The 18,470-nt window shown below is 35.4% G+C and overlaps 1 protein-coding gene across 9 annotated transcripts in view; it reads right to left on the reverse strand.

Moving 5' to 3' along the window:
* The window catches only part of Mmp1 (Matrix metalloproteinase 1), a 422,620-nt gene that overhangs the window by 13,273 nt on the left and 390,877 nt on the right, over positions 1–18,470 (reverse strand). For 3 of the 9 annotated variants that reach the window (XM_067773237.1, XM_067773239.1, XM_067773238.1), the window contains one exon: positions 17,610–17,775. In XM_067773237.1, the coding sequence (XP_067629338.1) occupies positions 17,610–17,775 (166 nt within the window). Of the gene's footprint in view, positions 1–1,672; positions 2,206–12,499; positions 12,578–17,291; positions 17,776–18,470 lie in introns of those variants that run through there. The other 6 variants (XR_010950915.1, XR_010950917.1, XM_067773243.1 and 3 more) reach the window with 6 other exon arrangements.

Genomic DNA, 18,470 nt, shown 5'->3' on the forward strand with positions numbered 1-18,470 from the left:
ATTTGGTGATTCCACCTCAGGCATGCTTAACCAACGAAACGATATCATTTCGTTACGATAATCAACGTTAATAAACGAAACGAAGTCATTTCGTTTCGTTTATTAACGTTAAGATCGTCAAATTAACGTTAAATGCTTAACCAACGAAACGATGTCATTGACTTCGTTTCGTTTATTAACGTTGATTATCGTAACGAAATGATATCGTTTCGTTGGTTAAGCATGCCTGTTCCACCTCATCATCCTCCATACATCTGCAGCAGGATGGAGTTTCCAGTATATTGAGACGTACCGCATGGATACCCATGGGACAGTGCCCTGTCAAATCCCCAATGACCATTGATAGGGGAGCCTATTATTTCAGCGGACCTCCTGCCATCCACTTTCGGCCAGAAAGATCTTGCTAACCTGCAAGACGTGGTGTCCGCCCAACGTTTGGTGAGCTGACTCGAGGCCCAGCTATGGAGGAGCAATCCACAGGTGGCCAGCGGGATCCCGAAATCCCTATAGCCATCTTCATCCTGTTCAGTTGTACCGATGCGGGCTAAGAGATCCGCTTGACAGTTACCCGGGATATCACTATGGCCCGGGACCCAGATAATCTTAATTGTAAAATAATTCGATGCAATCGCAAGCGAGGTCAGGCACTCCCAGACAACCCTCGATCGCACTGTAGTTGAACTCAAGGCCTTGATAGCCGCTTGGCTATCAGAGTAGATGTTAAATTCCCTAACCGTAGTAGCACTGGAAAGCATTCATCCACCGCATCCTTAATCGCAGCAACTTCCGCTTGGAATACATTGCAGTGATCAGCCAACTTAAAATTGCGGCTTATATTTAGCTCTTGACAAATGACCCTCCCACCAACCTTTCCATCCAGCTTCGACCCATCCGTGAACAAGTTAACCGGTCCCATGCCCCAGATAATTCCTACAACCCACTCCTCTCTCGGTGGAATGACTGGGGCGAAGGTTGTATAGGGAGCAGTTATCGGCATACAATAGTCCGTTCTGTCCGGGATAAAGTCGAAACTGGTAAGAAGGCTGGAGTGTCCGCGGTCAGAAAGCCCATATCCCATATCACGAAGCCTGACCAACGACCTTGCCGCGGCCGCCTTTCCCACAATATCTACTGGGTATATGTTCAGCAGGCATGCTTAACCAACGAAACGATATCATTTCGATACGATAATCAACGTTAATAAACGAAACGAAGTCATTTCGTTAATTAACGTTAATTTGACGTTCTTAACGTTAATATACGAAACTAACGTTGATTATCGTAACGAAATGATATCGTTTCGTTGGTTAAGCATGCCTGATGTTCAGCATGACGTTCAGTGCCAAGGTAGGTGTTATATATATATTATAAATAAAAAATTACTTCAAATAAATGTTTTCATACATTTAAAAAAGCAATGAGGGCAGTCCCCGCTTAATTCATACAAAAAAATTGAATTTCTAAAAGTTTTAAGAAATTTTAACTTTTACTGCATTGTAATATGTATGTATGTGGTAAAATTAATATATTAATTGTAACGTAATTAAAAAAATATATCGATTCTAATGTTGATAGTTATATAATAAATAAATATACATAAAAGCATACATACAGCATTCCTTGTATATTCTTAAAGCTAAAGGCAAATTAAAAGCACAAACCCTCACCTACATTTTCTTTCACTTTTTCACAAGTGGCGTAAGCCTGGCGGAACAGTATGATGCGGCCACAAAAGTACGCTTTAATTTATAGTCCCTTGAAGGATTTCACTCGTACTAGTGTGGCTTGCCATTGTTGCCACCACGACTGCATGATTTCAAGTTGCATGACTTCCATGGACTGTGTATGACGAAGACAATAAGCAGTATGATTTGATGAATGCAGAATCTGGATGATATGCCCATAGTTATTGGCGAATTTTGCTATTTGATGATCTGGTTCGACTGGCTAACTCGAATTGATGTATATACCAAAATAGTCTGCTAAATCCTTACGAACGGATTTGGGACTTAATATTTCATAGGCCTTATGATTGTAAATTTGTTATTTTATAACTGTTAATTTAGTTAAAGTCTTTGATTATATTCGTATATATATTTTAAAATCGCGTATAAAAAACACAAGAAATTTATGAATTTCATTAGAAGAATGAATTCGCTATGCTCCACATCCAACCGGGGATATTGCGTTTGAAAGTTGAGTCATCTTTCATTCGAAAGATTACATTTATTTATTTATGACGTATTAGTTGCATTTTTTTGCGTAAAAAATTAACATTGTACCGAAAAAAGAAATATGAAAATTAAATAAAACCAAATTTGTATATGTATGCTAAAAATGATAAATTTTCTTAGGCAAATCTATTTCCTTTAATGGTTTTGTGTGTGCAAGAAGCAGGACAGTATATAAGCATCTACGGAACTAATGCATGTATAGATTATGTATGTATGCATACTTTCAAACTACTGTCTATGCATATAATTGAACGAATAACGCACATACATACATATGCTTGTACTTACTTGTATACACTTATCTACATATGCATATACATATATATATAGATAAACATGCATGCATATTAGACTGGGTCGATTTATTAACCGACATCGCGCCATCGATTTTTCGATAGGATTTGGGCTCATGAAAAAAAGTTCCACTACGCATACCCAAAAAAATAATTTTCGAGCCTGCGAAAAAAAAAAAATGGCGAAAGGGTCAATTTTTCGACCAAAACACTCCTCAAAACCCAAAAAATATTTTTTTTTTTAAAAAAACTGTTATCGCCAATGTTTTTACAACAGTTTTTTGAAAAAAAAAAAAATATTTTTTGGGGTTTGAGGAGTGTTTTGGCCGAAAAATTGACCCTTTCGCCAGGTTAACTTTCGTCCATACAAATCGACCCGACCCAATGTATATGCTGATAAAAGCTTAAAATCCATTTTAACTACATCCAATAGATTGATAGATGCGCATACTCGTATATATATAGCAAAAATAATATATATACATAATTCGAACATATGCTGGCCTTGAGCTCGAATCGGACCTCCCATCGTTTATCAATAGGCCGATAAAACAAAAACAATTATTAGAAAATGTAGTTAGAAAAATTGAACTGGTTACTTAAAGTTTTAGGCTACAAAGAAAACTGACCTTAGAGTGGTAAGTTCTTAATTGTTTGTATTAGAAAACCTAGTAAGCTCAAGAGTTATTCTATTTAACGAAAAGATAAACGCCATTACTCCGGTCAGGTAACAACATATTTGTTACTGGTAGCGAAAATGACGAGCTATTTGTACTGGTACCTCAAACTTCTGACAAGAAATAAAATAAATAAATAAATGTAAGGCGCGATAATCTCCAAATAGATTTGGGGCCGAGCTTCTCTTCCAATTTTCGTCGTGCTACTTTTTAATTTTTCCTACAAATTGGCGGGACGGGCCGACTCCGAACGGCATCTGCAAGGCAGATGAGTTTTCCCTGAGAGCTTTTCATGGCAGAAATACACTTGGTGCGCTTGCCAAACACTGCCGAGTGGCGACCTCGCTTAGAAAAATTGTCGTTTAATTGAAAACAATTTTTACTAAAATTTTGGTGTTGCTTGGCACGGGGCGTGAACGCAGAATATTCGGTGTGGTAGGCGGACACGCTACCATCACGCCACGGCGAAATGCAAAAAAGATACAAACCACAATAACCCAGCGGGTTAACGGCTTAGAAAAGTCGTGCGGTAGGCATGCCTGGCGAAAGAGGTGGCTAAAGTCTACAGACCCGATGAATTGAGGAGTCTAAAATCGTTCGCAATGTAGTCGGTCGAGAAGGAGTACATATGATTCATATCCAGCAAGTGACTGCCTACCTATATTTATACAGAAGGATGAAAATTTAAGCTTTTTTTAAATAAGCTTACATTTTCTCGATATATTCGTCGCTATTTGTGTTCGGATAGTGTCAAGTCAGCATTTGGCCATGCCTGGATTATATAGCTCGGTAACACTTTAAATTGAAACTGCGTGATCTTTTCTCAAATGCTTAAATTAGGTACACTTCAATTCACCTCTTAAATCGAAAGCGTCGAGCATGAATACCTTGCTAAATGATGCGAATTTGAGCGCATGAATCAGGTAAAAGCCTCTCTAATATCTCTAATAACAAGTAGTGACCGTATAATAACGCTGTTGTGAGCAACCTATTGGGGCATACAAGTTTTGCAATTAATATTGTGCTTATACTGTGTTGACTAACATAGCGGCGTGTTGGTAGTGACCTTCTAGAGGTGACAAAAAGCTATGGATCTAGACCTATGGAAACTTCAAATCTATTGTTCCCTCAATGGTGTGGCTAGCACATAGGGGCTTCCGACCATATTGCAAGTATCCCAAATATCTTTCCGTCTCCGGGTGTAGCGGGAGCATTGTTGCAGCATGGTGCTATGCCGGTGTCGACTGTTTCCTTCGCCATTGTTTAACTTATGGCAGAAAGAACCAGTATAACGAATAACAACAAAGCCAAAGATAACTGCACGGATATTATCCTGTCTTTAGCTTAATTGTTAGTTACCCTGTCGGTAAACGCATCGATGACACCTGTACTTGCTTAGGCCGGTTTATCTTTTTCTGAATCTACTTAGCGTTTGGCACAGTTGCCAACAACGAAAACGAGTTCTTGTGGAGATAATTATGTGACGTAGAGTGGCCCATAAACTAAAGGTGCGTCCACACCAGTAACAAAACGTGTTGCAAACAATTATATAACCAATGTTATGTAGCTTGTTAGAAATTCAACTGAAAAATGTTGTATAAAACGATGTTGTGTAAGTTTTTTTCTGTTTTTATAGCAGGCTACATGTTACCCAGATGTTGTGGGTAAAGATCAAAGGAATTAGATAACTTGGTTGTATAACAATATGCAATTGTTTTAAAAAAAATTGTTATACAATTTTGCTATTTCGTTACCGGTGTAGACGTACCTTAACAAAATTTCCTGGCTCTTGTTTGTTTATTTTAGGGAATACTCCAATTTTTAAAAAGAGGGGGAGGGGTGGTAATCCTCTTCTGAAGAAATTGAATTGAAGAAATGAGAAAAAATTGGCTCTACATTTGTATAAATTTTTCACTTTACCGAACAAGAGTGCCTACATGCATTATTGTTAAATATAAATGGACTTCAATACCTCTTGCATTTACCTACATTTACATTAATCTATATGTATACTTATGTACATACGTATGCAGTATATATAGTCATACATAAATATGTTTGCACGCATATAAGTATTCAGTGTTTTACAAGGGTTAATGTATCTACGTTAATTATTACTTTCATGAAGACACATGGAACACTTGTAGGTATGAATTCATCCACGCTTTTTAATGCCTGCAAAATAGATTTGATGCAACAAAAAATGTGTTGTAAAGAAAATATTCAGAAAAAAAGGAGAACATTTTCAACTAATATCCAACCCAAATAAATAGCTGTAATGCGTGCGTGTAAAAAATTAGAAAGGATATGTTAGGATATTAATATGATAAAAAATACCTAAACAGGTGTATAGGGATTTTAAAACAGTCTAGGATAATATATCCTTAGACAAATTTATAGAGGCGAAGGCATGCATGATAACTCTAAAGGTAGACGGATTTATATGAACGCTTTTTGCGGCAGTTACTCACGAACGTACGTACCAAAAACGTGTCAGCTGACACGACCTATCTTATGAGTGTGCAATGTAAACGAAAACTCACCGACGTGCAAAGCCCGTACGTACGTAGCCCGGAACGTAGAAATCAAAACAATTTTGATTTTCTCCGTAAGAACGTGTCAGCTGATCGCTCTCTCACTAGACAGAGTTGCCTAGTAAACTTTTGTGCGCTAATTTTTGACCGTTTGCAGTTTTATGCAAAAACACCTAATTAAAGTTTGAAAAATTGTGAAAATAATTCGAAATAATTATGTAAAAGTGCTGATTATAAATATTTAATCTATTTATACTTATTTAATATGTATTCCGGCCTTTTACAATATCAAAAATTAAATTGGAAAAAGTTGATGTTTCCATAAGCATACATGCAAAATGGTCAGTGGCAACAGTGCTTATTCGTACGACAAACGTGCTTACGTACGGCACACGTCGGTGGGTAACTGCCGCATTTGTCGCCTTGCTTCGCTTGGACAGAGCCATAATACCGGCTATCAAAGCGTTTATGCAAATTAAGGCCCATGTTTTTTCAATGCTAGGCTCGAATCGTAACATACGATCACGGATCAGCAACGATACGAAAGAAAATTACGTGATACGTCAAACGTATAAACAAAATGGGATTATAACATACGATAGCAAACGGAACGTAATTTATTTTCATATTGTATTTTTTATTTTCATATTTTATTTTTAGCTCACAATAGGTTTTGAACTGTCAAATTGGTTGCCAAAAATATAAAAAAAAAATAAAGTAAATAACTGCGATGGATCCAATTTTATTGCTTTGTTTGAGCTCGAATAAATTATTGCAGTTCCTTGAAAAGATTTCGCTTAACTTAAGAAGCTTTTAGTTACTTTCTGGAGAATTTAAATTTGAAGCAAGCCAATATTTCCTGTTGCATTGGATACAGCTTGTTTGAATTTTACCTTTGTTAATAACAAGGGTTTGAAATTTGTTATTATATTTTATTTATTCATCTACTATAACAATTTTTTACATTTTCAATGAAATTTGTGTGTATACGATCGCCAGTTTGTGTTCGAGTGAAAGTGGAACGTAACGTCTACGCTCAATCGCTCGTCACGTATGTATGTTGGGATCTAAAATTACGAGCAAAGTAGTACGTTCACGTATGTCTTAATCCGAAAATCATGTTTTTACGTGACGAGTTATAACATCGCGGATGTTAAGATTTAGCCCCTAGTTTCAGCTCCAGTTAAAGTTAGAGTTTAACCTTGCCACTTCGATAACAGTTTTGCTGGTCATCATAGCTTATGGCCGAGCCACAATCAACTTTTTCATATAGATGCGTTCAACACAACCTTATGCATTCCAGTAACATCGCCACAATCTCGAAAATTTGCGTTTGTAAATATAAAGGAACTTCATGCTTAGCATTTGAAGTTTATTTCGCCTTTCCAATTCACATACAAAATTTCGCGAAGCACTGTTGTAAACATTCTCACTATACAAGAAAAATACTTGCTAACATATTTTTCTTCTACTTATGATTTGATTGCAACAAAAGTTGGAAGTTGGCTACTTTTTCATATCAGATGGTGCCATGCCAGTGTCGCTTAGTTTGCCGTTCCACACAAAAATACGTGCAATCTGCTCATAATTCATAAGATTGCGTTAAACGCATCGATATGAAAAACTGCTTATGTGACGGGGCTTTTAAGTGGCCGAAGTGACGACAGGGTTATACTCTAGTCAAATTTAATTGGAGTTCAAGCTCGCACTGTGCGATGTTGATCTATCGGTATTAGGTCCAACACCCGAATTCCAACAATCGCTAACGCTAAAACTCCATCGCCAAAAATTGTAACAGCAAGTACTATATGGTCTCAAGGAATAACCGCTAAGTCCTAGTTAAAAATATATATGTATATAATATTTCTGCGCTTGGTACAGTTTTAGAAATTTTTGGCGATGGAATTTTAGCGTTAGCGAATGTTGGAATTTAGGTGCAGGTTTTCTTTAAGCCTTCGTAAAGTTCTATCTGATATTTGGCTTAGTGCATAGTTTTATTTGTTAATTTGGAACTATAAAATATACATCGAAAGTAGTGTTAATAAGACAAATCAAATAATAGTCCGTGCAAAATAATTTTTTTTATAATTTTTATTTGAATAACATCCACAATCAAGGGGGAAGCAAAGCCACCATGGTGGAGTAAGGAGCTGAGTCTGCTCAGAGGGAAGGTGAAAGAGATGTTTAAGCTGGCAAAAGTTGGGGAAAGCGAGGAGTGCTGGGACGTATACAGAGATCTGTTGGGGATCTATAAGCGTGACATCAACAGGCCAAAGCGGCTTTCTTGGAAGAAATTCTGTGCCGACATAAAATGCTCCACCGAAACGGCAAGACTGAGGAAAGTCATATCTAAGGGAGATGCATTCTAGGGACCGATAAAGAAGGATGATGGGGAATTGTCACATAGTAGTGAAGATTTCCTTGAAGCACTACTTAACACACACTTCCCATCAGGAGATGATGCGGGAGAGTTACGTTATCACGTCTACAGTACTAATACAAAAACCAAAATTTTGCCAAGTCCAATCCAAATCGCTGGGTCCAGATGGGATATTCCTGCTATGGAACGATTATAGAATGGCTAAGAACAATCTTTGAGGGTTGCATAAAACTATACCTCGTCCCGTTCTTGGAGAACGACTTGAGTAGTCTTAATACCGAAAGCAGAAAAAACAGTCATCTGCACCCGAAGGACTATACGCCTATTAGTTTGACATCTTTTCTGCTCAAAGCCCTAGAGATATTAATAGATGTGTATACAAAATCAAATATGAACGACTAATTCTTCTCTTCAGCACAACATGCTTAAACCAAAGGCAAGTCAATCGATATTGCATTGCATAGGGTGGCCGTGAATATAGAGAAAGCCCTGGAACACCAGGAATATGGCCTAGGTGTTTTTCTGGACATAGCCGAAGCTTTCCAAAATGTCTCGAAAAAAGATCAAGGACAGTCGCAGTTCGATTGAAGTTCATCCAGCTTTAACAAACTGGATCGGCTCCATGTTAAGCTGCAGAATGATCACATAGCAATGGGGTCTATTCGAGGTAACAAAATCTGTAAACAGAGGAACGCCGCAGGGTGGATTCTATCACCAATGATGTGGTCGCTGGTTATAAACCAAATGCTTGGGCGGTTCGACAGAGGACCTGTCAAACTTACGGCATATGCAGATGATATTTCAGTCATCATAAGTGTCAGATGCCTAACAAAAATCAGTTCTCTGATTGATCAGGCACTACGGGATATACATGCTGGGGCATCTGGAGTCAGGTTAACCACCAACGCGGAAAAAGCCATTATGGTATTATTTACTAGGAAATATAAGGTCCCTAATTGGACTAAGCCTAAGCTCAGAGGGGAAATCTTACAAGAAAAATAAGTGTCTAGAAGTTGTATTAAATAGTAAGTTGTCGTGGAAACTACATGTGGAGGAGAGAGCGAAGGAAGCCTCCGCTGCACTGTATCCATGCAAGTAGGTGCTAGGAGGCGCGTGGGGACTATCGCCCAAACTCTCTCATTGAGTATTTACGGCAATTGTGAAACCAATACATTACAATGGAGTTCTTATTTGGTGGACAGCCACAAGAAAAGTACGTTTACTAAAAAACTTGAGGGGGTATGCAGAGTATCAATGATTAGCATAACGGGAGCCCTAAAAACTATCCCTACAGCAGCATTGCATGCCATTCTACACATCCCGCCTGCGGACCTAATGGCCAAAAACATCGCGTTAGCAACTGCAACAAGGCTCAAGGCCTCGAGGAATTGAGTGCCAGCCATATGGCCATAGCAGTATAGCGCCATCTAATATCGGGCAAACGGAATATATGATACGGATGGTTCCAAATTAATGGAAGGGGTCGGGTCTGTTGTTCACTGCATCGATCCAGTAATAAGAACATCACACAGGCTGCTAGGTTGCTGCAGCGTCTTTCAGTCAAAAATTATAGCCGTGAAGAAAGCAGCAGAAAGGCTGGAGGAAGCGTGCTTAGCTGCAGTAGCGTGAATATATTAGTATCTTGATAGTCAGGCAACGAATAAGGCAATAATCGCACACAGTACTTCATCAAGAAGTGTTATGGAATGCAAACAAGCATTTGAAAAACTTTGCTCAGGCCGGACCATACATCTATACTGCGTTCCCGCGTGGAGCTTCTTCAGGCAGACTTGGGCCCATTTCAATGCTGGTGTATTGCAAATTTACTACTTTGGAACTGCGCGAAAAGCAAACTAATGACATTTCACCGAGTGAAGCCAAGTTTGACATCGTATTCGCTAAACACCACGCCTTATGTTAATATTTATCTTAGTAGTCGACCGCTTTGTGTCTGTGTCGACTTTAATCCAAATAAATAAAATAAATAAATAAAGGGATAGAAGGTAACGAACAGGACGCTGTGTTGTCAAAAGAGGGTGCAACACTCACTGAAACGACAATAAACTTCCCAATACGTAGGCCCCGTCAGTAACAGCAGGTGTAGAAAGTGTGAGCTGCAGGATGTAATGGTTCAGCACGTTCTGTGTTCCATAAATCCTGGTATCTGATTGTGGATTTTCCGTTTGTTCGCCAAACAAATTCTGGTAACACTATGGACACATTAAATCTATGTGAGGTCTTTATTAAACCTAACCTAACATCCACATTCTGACTGAGTTATAATAAAACTCCAAATCTTATTATAGTTTCTAATATTTCAATTTCGGCGGCCACCGTGGTGTGATGGTAGCGTGCTCCGCCTACCACACCGAATACCCTGGGTTCACACCCCGGGCAAAGCAACAACAAAAGTTTAGAAATAAGGTTTTTCAATTAGAAGAAAATTTTTCTAAGCGGAGTCGCCCCTCGGCAATGTTTGGCAAGCGCTCCGAGTGTATTTCTGCCATGAAAAGCTCTCAGTGAAAACTCATCTGCCTTGCAGATGCCGTTCGGAGTCGGCATAAAAACATGTAAATTCCGTCTGGCCAATTTGTAGGGAAAATCAAGAGGAGCACGACGCAAATTGGAAGAGAAGCCCATAACTTCCTTGTTTAGTATTTGAACTTTTTATAATAAAAAAAAAAAAAAATGCGTGTTGTCGCGAAAAGCGGCCACATATAACGGCTATTGAGTTATTACCAATGAGTTTTAATGTTATGGGGTACATGGCCAAACAAAAAAAGAAACTTGGTATTTAAATAGTTTAATATGCGCGTCGAAAACCCAAAATAAGTTTATTAAAATTCACCCAATTCTGGGTTACAGTGTGTTAACTACAAACTCACATACATCTGAGAGACGCTGAAAAGTAGACAATTGTAAACAAGTAGAAACTATATGAGAACTATAAACACACGAAATAGTTGGTAAGTTCTGGAAACAGAAGAGCCTAGATGTATGCAGCGTAAACTATAAAAGCGGCGCAAGCGAGTAAGAAGTAATTCAGTTTGATTTGAGTTTTCGATTGAGAGGCTATCTAGCGAGCAATAGCAGTATTATTTTGAATAGTAGAGTTTCATTTGAGCTATCAATCAGTTTGGTTATTAAGCCAGCTATTCGTTGCACAGTTTGAGTGTTATTGTGAAGTATTTTAATAAAGGCCATTTTGCATTATTACAAATTGGAGTTATTTATTCAACAGTTTAGTGATTCGAACTTAGCCGAGGGTTGCAAATAAGAGGATTTGCAAGCAAATTCGTTACATTAATTATATTGTTTTTAAATAAAACTTTGAAGTGAGGCGTACTTTAAACAAGTTCTGACGTAGGGCGTTCTTCAAACGTTTTCTGAGATAGGGTGCTTTTTCATTGAGCTTGAACAAACAAGCTTGAAACTTCCCCCCCTAGTACACAGAACCGAGACAATGCAATAAAAGTGGAAGGTAGAAAGAAGATACAGAAAATTGTAAACACCTATTCCATATAAATCGTTGAAAACACACCGGAAATTTGGTACTTAAACACAGCCATAGTAGCGATGAATTTTGATTTTGAAATTTTAACAGTTGCAATTGCAAGCTGCTTATCAGAAACAAAACTCTAAAGGTAAAGCGCGATGATTTTCAATCTAGATGGACTTAAAGTAATTATTCGCGTAAATTCGATAACTGCGCTCACCTTTATAGTTTTGTTTCTGAAACAAATCCTGAGTTAGGACGTTTTAGAAAAATATTGTGAGATACGTACATATTGTTCCGGTCTAACACATTCATTATAAATAAATTTACATACAGATATATATAACTAATGTTGGTATATTTTGTTTACTAAATAGCTTTCGGTTTGAATTTCCTTTCGAATCCAGTTAAAGAACCCAAATCTACTTTGCCGTTATTTAGAAAAATATATTTGATAAATTAATATTAAAACTACATTTATTTGAATAAGTTAGCAATGTGTTTAATTAGTTAATAAATATCGAACATGCAATATATTATTTAAAAATGTTGCTAGGTTAACATTGCATGTGCATCTAAAAATGCACCTAATTACGTGTATCTACTACCTTGTGTTATATAAGTAATGTATGAATGTAAAAGCAACTAAAGCGAGTGCCAGGAAATCCAGTAAGATTGTGATATTTTATATTTGAATTATCTTATATTCTAAATATGTATGTAAATTGTATTCATTTTTTTTTTAAATGTATGTCGAATTATTGTCACACTTTTCAATTGTAGGTTAGTGAAACCGACCGGGTTACCGTTTCAAAAAGATACTTGTGAGTTGTTCTTGCTTTAAATAATTAAATTATTTTTATAATAATAATAAATAATACTTACACGTATATATTTGTATGTACATTTGGCGTTATTTCAGGCATGTATTTGAGATTTTATGATTGTATGAATATTAATATACTGCAAAAAATCACACAATTTGTAAGTATAATATATAAATTAGAGTCCAACCAGCATTTTCAAACAAAATCTTCTCAAAAACGAGATTTCCTTACAGTTTTAGTTGTGAAATTAACCGAGAAAAAAGTACCTCCATTCGTCTTGTCGACCGAACCACGAGTTGCAGTTTTGAGATGAGAAACACAATTTGGGCGAATAAGTTGCATTTATACTGTCGAGAGAAATTACCACCAATGCAACCCGCATGTATCAAATTGACAACTAATTTCAAAATTGCTGATTGGGTATTATTAATTGTGGCATATTCGTATAAAAATTTATTATTTTGTTAACTTCTATTTTAGAGTGATTGTACGTTTTATTGGTAAGATAGTTCTACTCTTATTGCGTTTTCTTTTCTAGAAGAAATGTTGCATCCAGGTTGCCCTCACTCATGAATTAGATTACCTGGCTTAATGTGTAGCTAAAGTTACGCCTTTGTTTCTTCAGAGAAAACTAGTTTGTGAAATAACACACAAACCTACAAAAGAGGTGAGAAATCCCGACAAACGCTATAAGTGGCCAATTTTATTCATTTTATTCAATACCAATTGACTAACAACGAGCTCATTAGATAATAATTATTTGAGGTTAATATCGAAAGTAGTTTTAAAATTTAATTTGGTAAGAGTTAGTCTCGCTTAAACTCAAAAAGGACTTGACCGGTTCCGATACCTTTTTTATATTTCGTCACTATGGTTCAAACATGGCTTACGAAAAAAAGTTTTGAAAAATAAAAAAACACGAATAATAATAAAATAGTCATTTTTAATGTGTACGTAATTGACCTCCTAAACGGAGAGGATTTGGGAGTGGTTAAGATTCACAAAAAATGTTAGAAGAGTGGGGGAGGGGCAGCTCCCAAGCAATTTAAATTGTATCTTCCCAAAAATCCGAATCTGTTTGGATCAAACTATTGATATTTCAGCATATGTACTTTATATGTATGAGGCAACTATGGATTTCCACACCTCTCCTATGATATGGCCGCTCCAACAGCTGATAGCAAAGTTCACCACAGCCAGTTGTCAAAATGTAAAATGTAGAACAAAAACAATTACTTTTTCTCTATCTTTTCATCGCCGTCATCGCAAGAACATGTTAGTGCAATCATACTTTTTTCATAACCTTTTTGTAAGTAGTTTTAAGTGATTAAAATAATAAAGGATTACAACCAAAACTAGATGTATATTAATCTGCGTCGAATCTTTAAAAAGTGGGCCCTCTGTTACGAAAAATTCCAAATGGCGTTATCTTCGCAACTATTTGAATTGGTTTTCGGTAGCACAAAGCCTGCCGGGTACCCTAGAATTAACTAAAAGTCTGGGTTTTAAATAACTTCGGCTGAAATATCGAGAGCTTTCGATTCATGCATAATGTTATCCAATTGAAAGTATTTTATTAAAATGAATCGTGGCGAAAGTAAGACTAAGGGACTTTTATGCTGTTGTGGAAGTGTCAAAGAAATAAAAATAAAATTTGTGGGAGTGTTATGTTTTTACAAGCATGACAGCTCCCGTAGTATATAAAATCAAAAAAGAACATCATCGTGCCATCTGTCAAACAACTGGGACATCTGTAGAACGGCGTTACCAAAAGTAGTCCAATAATTTCCAAAGCTAATCAATTAATTGGAGTGAATCAACTGTAAGTAGCGTTCGTATTATTTTTAGTTGGCAACAGATGTCAGGTCTATGTTTTTCGTGTGAATTTTTCATTATTTTTATGTGACATAGTATATACTTACAAAAAAGGGGATAGCTCCTCCTTGTACGAACAGCCTTTTGGATTTTTTTTGGACGTGTATACATATGTTTGCCACATATATTCACTTATACTAACACAAGCAAAACACATGATGAAATTATTATTCAACATTAGCAATATACTTAGATGTATTACATATCCCACTCAGCATTTAGGTGATTCAATTTTGAATTTTCCTATATATCACTACAATTTGATTACTCTTTCTGACTAAATAATGAGTTATCATACAAGTGAACAAAAGAAATAATCAAATATGAATACTTTTGATGATCAAAAACTGAAAATCATTTTTCGATCACTGTTTGGAATCATTTTTGAAGTCCTTTGATGATTAGATTTTAATATTTCATAAAAATCAACAAAGAGAATAATGAAATATGAATACTTTTAATGATCGAAAACTGAATATTGTTTTTCAATCACATTTTGGAATCATATTTGAATCAAATGTGTTTAGTTTAGGTGATCAAAAATGTTTAATAATTTCTCAATCAGCTTTCTGAATCTTTTCCGACTATTTTTGTTGACTGAACAATAAATTTTATACTTGTTAAAATTTTACTTTTCATTGAAAATCTTATTTTTTCACGTGCACACATTTTTTCAATCATGAAGTTAGAAAAAATACATAAAATTTTGTTTATTTATACAAAATATATTGTAAATGCTGCTCGTAACCGAAGATGTCCCCAATCATTTCTCCACCTTCGGCTTCCAAGAAAATACATAATGGTTGGTCAATACAAAGTTTGTGAGCTATTTGAACCACAGGTAAGTGAAACTCTCTTGACATACCTGAATACGGCTTCAACATCCCGTACCTTATCGTTTTTTAAGATATTGACGATCATAACTGATGTTGGATGTTTTAGTCGCAGGTGTTGCGAGTGACCTGTGGTTCAAATAGCTCACTTCCGCATGCTTTCTTCCCCTGATGAAATAAGATTAGCATATAGTATCTTATTTTGTATGAGATATGAAGACTAAATGCATAATAATCGCATTCAAAAATGATTCAAAACCCTCAACCAAGATGATTGAAATATGTTCACGAATATGATCAGAAAATGACTGTGAAAAGCATTCAAATATTACTCTAAAACAATTAAAGCCCAATTTTACAATGATATTAGATATGAACAAAAAGCGTTTCGAAATATGAATCATAAATGATTATTCAAGAATAATCATATTTATGGTACATTTTTCTCCCGACGATACGTTAATTTTCGAACAGAAAATGCTTTTAAATTTGAACGTTTTTAATCATCTTGGGGTATGATATTTAAATATTTTTTGATCAAAATTTTCAAAAAATGCTGGCTGGGATGTATGTACATACATATATTGTCGGCTTAGAGTGCAAACCATTTTGTTTTTCAAAAATGAATTTTAATTGCAGTTTGATGAAGCAGGAGCTAATGGATCTACCTGGCATAACAGTAATTTAGTAATATCAAATATTGACTACAGCAGTAAATCAACTTAATGATGAGTTCTTTTCCTATGCTTTCACTGAAAGTTCAAATAGCTTATTGCCTGCCATTTTTTTATGTCGGTTAAAAGGTTTGAACTCTAAGCCGACACTTAACACCGACACTGTTGGAGGTACATGGGTTCGCATACCAGTACCCGAAAAGAAAACCAAAGACCAGTTTGGTAACTTAGGAACATGTAATTGCAATAATAGCTGTCATCTATTCATCTATTATCTGTTTCAATATACGAAACACTCAGAAAACGCTCTTACTTTCGGTAAAGTTCGCACTGGTAATAATTCGTTTCTATGCATTTAGGTCCCTATCTTCTTTCACGTGTTCTAACGAAACACATTTTTTTCTTTTTTGTTTTTGGAAAATTCTTTCGCTTACAGGTCTTCTGGTCTGTAATAATGCCTTATTTACCATTTCTACAATCTTTATGGGCAATTTTAGTGGCTTTTAAGTATAAATATTTTTTACTAAGGTTATGTTACACGAAGTAAAGTGAAAATTCATTTGCATTGCAGATGTCGTTCGGAGTCGCCCACAAACATGTTGGTCCCACCCCGCCAGTTTGTAGAAAAAATTATAAGGGAGAACGACGCAAATATGTGAATAATTTAATATTAAAACAGAATAGATCAAAACACAAATATGTGAATAATTTAATATTAACACAGAATAGATCAAACTTTTGAATCCATAGTGATCCGACACACTTACTTCCAGAAATAAATAATATAAGTGCGCACTTTTTTCTTGGAGCAGTCCTTATTTGTGTTAATATAATAAGAGTTCTAGATACAGTTGAAGACTGCGCATTGAGAAGAGAGATTTTTCCTACAAGGTTTGTTTGTGCAAAAGTTACTAATATTTGATAAGATTTGTTTGTGAGTGGGTTAGTTTGTACTAAAAGATAGTTTATAAGCACCAGTTTAGCTTAGTTTTTCAATTAGAATTGTTAATTGCACTACTAAGTATGATGCATGATTCACGTATACAGAGATATTAAAATATATTATAATAATATGAAGGTGAATTCGAGTTTTTGAAAACCATCAGTATTTTCTCCACATAATTTCTTAGTTTATACATATGTACATATGAATCCTTTCCTTTTAATTGCTTTTAATAATTTTAAAACAACGATTTAGGTATTCCTCCTATTCGTTTGTTGTTTAATTGTTGAAAAAAAAACAAAAAAAAAAAATAAAATAAAATAAAGCAAACAGAGACAACATCAACAACAAATAATAACACCAACAAAAACTACAAGAAAATCATTGAAAAAAGAAAAAATTAGCACAACAAAGCCGGACGAATAATTTATACGTTATCATCAGGAATTTCTAGTTCAAAATTTCGGGATATCTATCAGGTACACGAATTAGCCTAACCTACATAAAGGAACAAACATCTTAGCATTTAGAACATTTTCTATATTTTAAATTAGAAAACCACAAATAACATTACACACGTAAAAGTCTATAGGTAACTAATTATTTAACTAAAATAACCCTTACATTTTGGACAATTGCAACTTTGAATGATTTGACATACCATATCAATCCGTTTTGTAACATTTCAAAGAAATATGAAAATTTTTTTATTTGAACTAAATTCTATGAGAGATCTTTTTTGTTTTTAAAGTTACAACTTTAAAATAAAAGTCATATGTACTATGTATTTAATTATCGATAGCTTTGTTCATTCTCACAATGCGCTAGGTCGGTTCCACTCACCTGCATCGAATAGTATTGACTCGTCGTTTTCGTCATTGTTGTATGCTGAGTGCAAATGTGGATCTTCGGAATTTTCTATAATATTACCTGTTGATGAAGGTACATTTTTACATCCAAACCACCAATGCGCGGATGGTCGTGGGAACGGTGGACTCGCAGCATCGACCTATTGAAAAAATAATTATATCACTAAATATCGATTAAAGCTGTAGCTCTGTTCTGTAATAAACAATTTTTTATAATATTCGCTATACACAACTCAGCTTAACTATAATTACATCGATCTCTATATTTAGTAATCATGTCATACCAATATTCGTTTATTTATTTTTAGAAGCTTTTGACGCTAAATAAACGAAACATTTGAGTTTGTTAGCGACATTACCAGTGATGCCACTTTTCTTTCATTTGAACTAAATATAATTCTCAATTAAGTTAACGATGTTAAAATAAAACAGAACTATCTTTGTTTCCAATTATAACGCATTTTTTAAATAAAATGAAAAAAGGCGCTTGATATACATAAGTAAGAGCGAATCCGAATACTATGTACCAAGTTGGTGTTTTTAACAATAGCACATGATATTTTAAAAGCTTCTTCATATGTATAAAGGCTTATTGGAAGTAGGCGTGGCTAAAAATTTATTTTTCTCAAACTGACAAATTTACTGAAATACTTGTTCAGTGATAAAAAATGCACATACCCAAGAGCTTATTAAGTTACTTTTATAACTACTCTCTTTGCCATTATTGAATGTAAAATAAACTAGCAAGTTCTAAACGGTAATTGGAAGTACGAAAACGAGTTAATGTGAAAATCTTTTGGCAATTATTGCCGTGGGCACTCAGAGAAATATCTAA

Source organism: Eurosta solidaginis, chromosome 3 (genome assembly GCF_040869045.1).
Source record: "Eurosta solidaginis isolate ZX-2024a chromosome 3, ASM4086904v1, whole genome shotgun sequence".
NCBI classification, from domain to species: Eukaryota; Metazoa; Arthropoda; class Insecta; order Diptera; family Tephritidae; genus Eurosta; species Eurosta solidaginis.